This window comes from Chiloscyllium plagiosum, chromosome 44 (assembly GCF_004010195.1).
Source record: "Chiloscyllium plagiosum isolate BGI_BamShark_2017 chromosome 44, ASM401019v2, whole genome shotgun sequence".
In the NCBI taxonomy this organism is placed as follows: domain Eukaryota; kingdom Metazoa; phylum Chordata; class Chondrichthyes; order Orectolobiformes; family Hemiscylliidae; genus Chiloscyllium; species Chiloscyllium plagiosum.
This window is the reverse complement of record NC_057753.1, coordinates 3272676-3278521: the sequence shown is the minus strand read 5'-3', so window position 1 is coordinate 3278521 and position 5846 is coordinate 3272676. Positions and strand designations below refer to the sequence as shown.

The 5846-nt window shown below is 47.0% G+C and overlaps 1 protein-coding gene across 1 annotated transcript in view; it reads right to left on the bottom strand.

Moving 5' to 3' along the window:
• Positions 1-5846, bottom strand: part of LOC122543626 (zinc finger protein 850-like) — a 39577-nt gene that overhangs the window by 6549 nt on the left and 27182 nt on the right. Inside the window, exon 4 of the mRNA XM_043682449.1 lies at positions 2728-4770. Within this exon, the coding sequence (XP_043538384.1) occupies positions 3813-4770 (958 nt within the window). The 3' untranslated portion in view covers positions 2728-3812. The remainder of the gene's footprint in view (positions 1-2727; positions 4771-5846) is intronic.

Here is a 5846-nt window from a genome sequence, read left to right as displayed (position 1 = left end):
CTGCACTCCAAGGTCTCTTTGTTCAGCAACACTCCCTAGGACCTTACCATTAAGTGTATAAGTCCTGCTAAGATTTGCTTTCCAAAAATGGAGCACCTCGCATTTATCTGAATTAAACTCCATCTGCCACTTCTCAGCCCATCTGGTCCAGATTATTTCTCAAATGTTGGGAAGAGCAGTGAACCCATCATTGACCCTGTTGACAGCACTGTTTCCATCCTTCTGGTTTGAAGAACATTCAAAAACCACCACTCTCCATTTTTCATGGTTGCCACAACTTTCTATCCACACTGCCCCACTCTTTTTAATATCACGAGGTTGATTTTATCAATGAGCTTGCTGTCCAGCACCTTATCAAATACCTACTGACAACTCATCCACTGCATTTCCCTCTCTCACGACAATTTACAAGGGTGTTGCTAGGGATGGAGCTATAGGGAGAGCTGTAGGGAGAAGCTGAATAGGCTCAGGCTGTTTTCCCTGGCACGTCGGAGGGTAAGGGGTGATCTTATAGAGGTTTATAAAATCATGAGGGGCATGGAGAGAGTACGGCCAGTTGACGTGGTATACATAGACTTCAGTAAAGGCTTTGGTAAGGTTCCTCGTGGTAGGCTTTTGGAGAAAATGCGGAGGCATGGGACTGAGGGGGATTTAGCAGTTTGGATTAGAAACTGGCTTTCTGTAAGAAGGCAGCGAATGTTGGTTGATGGAAAATATTCAGCCTGGAGTCCGGTTACTAGTGATGTGCCACAAGGATCTGTTTTGGGACCACTGCTGTTTGTCATTTTTATAAATGACTTAGACGCAGGCATCCGTGGATGGGTTAGTAAGTTTGCAGACGACACTAAAGTCGGTGGAGTAGTGGACAGTGTGGAAGAATGTTACAGGTTGCAGGGGGACTTGGATAAACTGCAGAATTGGGTGGAGAGGTGGCAAATAGAGTTCAATGCAGATAAATGTGAGGTGATGCACTTTGGGAAGAATAACAGGAAGGAAGATTACTGGATCAATGGAAAGATTCTTGGTAGGGTGGATGTGCAAAGGGATCTTGGTGTCCATGTACATAGATCCCTGGAAGTTGCCACCAGATTGATAGTGCTGTTAAGAAGGCTTATGGTTCTTAAGTTTTATTGGCAGAGGGATTGAGTTCCGGAGCAGTATGTCATGCTGCAACTATACAAAACGCTGGTGCGGCCACACTTGGAATATTGTGTACAGTTCTGGTCACCCCATTACAGGAAGGATGTGGAAGCATTGGAAAAGGTGCAGAGCAGATTTACCAGGATGTTGCCTGGTCTGGAGGGAAGGTCTTATGAGGAAAGGCTGAGGGACTTGGATCTGTTCTCATGGGAGAGAAGAAGGCTAAGAGGAGATTTAATAGAGACATACAAGATGATCACAGGATTAGATAGGGTGGACAGTAAGAGTCTTTTTCCTAGAATGATGACGTCAGCTTGTACGAGGGGGGATAGCTGCAAATTGAGGGGTGATAGATTTAAGACTGATGGCAGAGGCAGGTTCTTTACTCAGAGAGTGATAAGGATGTGGAATGAACTGCCTGCCAATATAGTTAACTCAGTCATATTAAGAGCATTTAAACAGTCCTTGGATAAGCATACGGATGATGATGAGATCGTGGAGGGGGATGGGCTTAGATTAGTTCACAGGTCGGTGCAACATTGAGGGCCGAAGGGCCTGTTTTGTGCTTTATTGTTCTATGTTCTACATAGACACGGTCGTTTCCCTGAGGGGGTGGGGGGGGGAGGGGTGGTCCAGAACTAGAGAGAAAGGCTTGGTATGAAGGGAAATGTCTTGTGAGGAATGGCTGAGGGATTGAGGCTGATTTTGTTCGAGGGAAGGTTGAGAGGTGACTTCATTGAGACATATAAGATAACCAGAGGGTTAGACAGGGTGGACAGTGAGAGCCTTTTTCCTCTTTTAAATTGAAGGGTGATAGATATAGGCCAGAGGTAGGCTCTTTACTCAGAGAGTAGTAGAGGTGTGGAACACCCTACCTGCAACAGGATTGGACTCGCCAACTCTAAGGGCATTTAAATGGTCATTGGATAAACATATGGATGAAAATGGAATAGTGTAGGATAAATGGGCTTCGGATTGGTTCCAGAGGTCAGCTCAACATCGAGGGCCGAAGGGCCTGGACTGAGCTGGAATGTCCTAGAAGGTATTTGTTTAGGTGAGAGGGGAAAAATGTAAAAGGGACGTACAACGGCCAGACAGTGCTGCGTGTATGAAATGAGCGACCAGAGGAATTGGTGGAGGCTGGCGGAATAACAACATTTAAAAGGCATCTGGATGGGCACATGAATAGAAAGGGTAAGGAGGGATATGGGCCAAGTGCTGGCAAATGGAACTCAATTAGGTTAGGATATCTGGTTGGCATGGACGAGGAAAACGTGCAAACTCCACACAGACAGTCGCCCGAGGCTGGAATCGAACCCGGGTCCCTGGTGCTGTGAGGCAGCAGTGCCAACCACTGAGCCACCGTGCCACCATTATTCTCCAAAGTTCTCTAACATGGTACTGTGATTGCCTGTGATGGTTGCATGGTGGTCACCATGACCTGGTGTAGCTTGGACCATGTTGGACCCATCACTGCTGCTGAAGCACTTTACCCCACTCTTGATTTTCCATCCAATCAGACACAACTCAGTCAGCAACCAAGCCAACCAGACATGAGAGCCTTTAACAACCGTTCTGACAACTCACCATGCACCGTGCATCGGAATCAATCCCATCTACAAACTGTAATGTCTTCCGTGTCGAGGAATTCTCTGTACAAAGACGTGCTATGTTGTTAACTTGGTTTTCAGTTTGGGCTGACGGTCAACTTTGCTGTCTTGGATAAACTCCTTTCATATCTTCAGGGGATGGAGAATGGAGAAGGGGAAAAAAAAACCAAACAGTGTGGGAGCTGAGAAACACCTCTGTTTTATTCCAATCTTCGTTCAGCCGTACTGTACAGCACACGTGGTCACAAAAAGAGCAGATGAATCTGAGGAATGGAATTTTGAAGAACAAATGCCTTGCTGCAATCTCCTCTATCGCTTTTTTTTGATATATCGGGATGCTTTTTGTGACATGCACACTCTCTGAAAGGGATCCTACCTCGTGACAGAGGTGGAGGAGGGCGTTACAGTAGATGGGTCTTTTTCTGCATCAGCAATCCGGCTGCAACCCCACCTCGCTTGGGCCTTTCTGCTTGGGAAGCAGCCTTTTCAATCTCAAATGGTGGGATTTCCCAACTCAAACTGATGGGAAGCTGCAGAACGGAGACTCTGAGGACGAGAGCGCGGCGTTAGAAAAGCACCGCGGCATCCGAGGAGCAGGAGAGTCGACGTTTCGGGCATAAGCCCTTCATCAGGACTGCGAGGTGTCCATTTCACAGAATTGCTTTTCGATAACTGTGAACCTGAGGTATCACATTGAAGAGTGCACAGGTCAGTGAGAATTGTCAGCAAGGATTAATCAGCACTTTCTCATTGGAGATGTTAATGAGTGGCATCTTTCAGACACTGAATCATAGATTTTGCACCGAAGATCCGTTCAGGATTGAACTAAAAGTTCACAATATTATTGTAAATTAGTTCCTATTAAGAATTCTTCAGTTAACGTGAAGGAGCACAAATATCTTGAAGGTGAGAAAGCACTGCTTTAAATATCAGTGACGTATCCAGAATATTAAACTCCAATGGGTTGTACCGATTGCTCTCACAGCACATACAAAAGGTGTCAGACAAATAAGCCCGGATGTGCTTGCCAACATAAATGACAGCAGAGTCCAATCCCCCTAGTTATTTATGGAGTCGCTCATGCGTGACCAGACTGCAGGAGCGAGTGAATCCCTTCCCGCACACGGAGCAGATGAATGGTCTCTCTCCGGTGTGAACCCGCTGGTGCGCGAGCAGAGCAGATGAACACCTGAAGGACTTAGCACAGTGACAGCAGTCGAAGAGCTTCTCCGCAGAGTGAGTTTGCTGGTGTGCCTTGAGGGTGGATGAGACAGTGAAGGCCTTCCCGCACACCGAGCAGGGGAACGGTTTCTCCCCAGTGTGAACCCGCTGGTGCGTGATGAGGGCAGACGTCTGCCTGAAGCTTTTCCCGCACACGGAGCAGCTGAACGGCCTCTCCCCGGTGTGAACCCGCTGGTGCCTCACCAGACTGGATGGCTGAGTGAATCCCTTCCCACACACAGAGCACGTGAACGGCCTCTCCCCGGTGTGAACCCTTTGGTGTTCTTCGAGGCTGTGTAAATATTTGAAACGCTTCCCGCAGTAAGTGCAGTGGAATGGCTTCTCCTCAGAGTGAATCCGTTGGTGAGTCACCAGGTTGGATGACTTTGTGAATCCCTTCCCACACTGGGAGCAAATGAATGGTCTCTCACCGGTGTGAACCCGCTGGTGCTGATTGAGGTCAGACGAAGAAATGAACCTCTTTTCACAGCGAGTGCAGCTGAACGGCCTCTCCTCGGTGTGAATGCGCTGGTGTAACATGAGGCAGGTTGTCTTGGTGAACTCCTTCCCACACACTGAACAGACAAATGGTTTCTCCCCAGTGTGACTGCGGCGATGAATTTCCAGCTGGGATGGGTAATCGAATCGTTTGCCACAGTCCCCACATGTCAACGGTTTGACCATGATGCTTTGTTCACACGCAACACATATATGATCTCTCCCCACTATCAAGAGTGCAATATGATTTTCAGGGTGTAGTAGTTTTAAACTCCTTTCCACAGTCTGTTTGTTGGAACAGTGTCACTCAGGGGGGTGTGTATACGTTTTCGTGCTTTTCCACTCACACTGAGGTTTTAAATCTTCCCTTTCGGCCAAGCGTTCCTCCCTCCAAACTCAAAGGCCAATGATATTCAGATCCCGAGGTGCTGTTTGGTCCCAGCCGTGCATCTCGCAATCTTTCCCTTCTCAAAGCCTGTAAAAGGATAAACTATGTTTACAAATGTCATCATTGTCAGGACAGGGTAGAAATTCAGAGCACACACTTCGAGTTTTTATGGAAGACTGCCCCTTCACTTCTTGCGCAAAGTTATAAATCCCAGAACCCACACGCTCTCCTTCCTCCTTGGACTGAAACCCAAATCCATTACCACCACATTCCTTCTTTCCTGGGTTTCACCTCCCTGCCTTTCCTCTGCAATGGCTTCGGTTCTTGAGCTCCTCTCTGCAGATTGAGAATCTCTAAACGACTGAGTAAGGACAGTCAGCATTCTTTGTGAGTGGGAAATCGTGTCTCATAAATTGGACTGAATTTGGATTTGAAGACGTGACCAAGAAGATAGATGAGGGCAATGCGGCAAACGCTGTCTACAAGGACTTCAGCAAGGCCTTTGCCAGGGTACCACATGGGAGCCTGGTTAGTTTGGTTAAATCACACGGCATCCAGGGAAAGCTGGCAATTAGATACAAATTGGCTGGATGGTAAAACACAGAGGGTGGTGGGTAGAGGCTTGTTTTTCAGACTGGAAGCCTGTGGCCAATGGCATGTCGCAAGAATCCATGCTGGATCCACATCGTCATTTATCTAAATGATTTGGGTGAGAGTATAGGAGTCACGGTTCGTAAGTTTGCCAATGATACCAAAATCATATAGTGGACTATGAAGAAGATTATTTAAGATTACAAGGAATATTAATTAACTCAGCTCGAGGGCCAAGGCACGACAGATGGGAGGTTAATTCAGATAAATGCAACGTGTTGCATTTTGGAAGACAAACGAAGGCAGGACTTACACAGTTAATAATAGAGTCTTGTCGAACAGAGAGACCTAGGAGTACAGGGACAGTTATTTAAAAGTGGCATCACAAAGTAGACAGG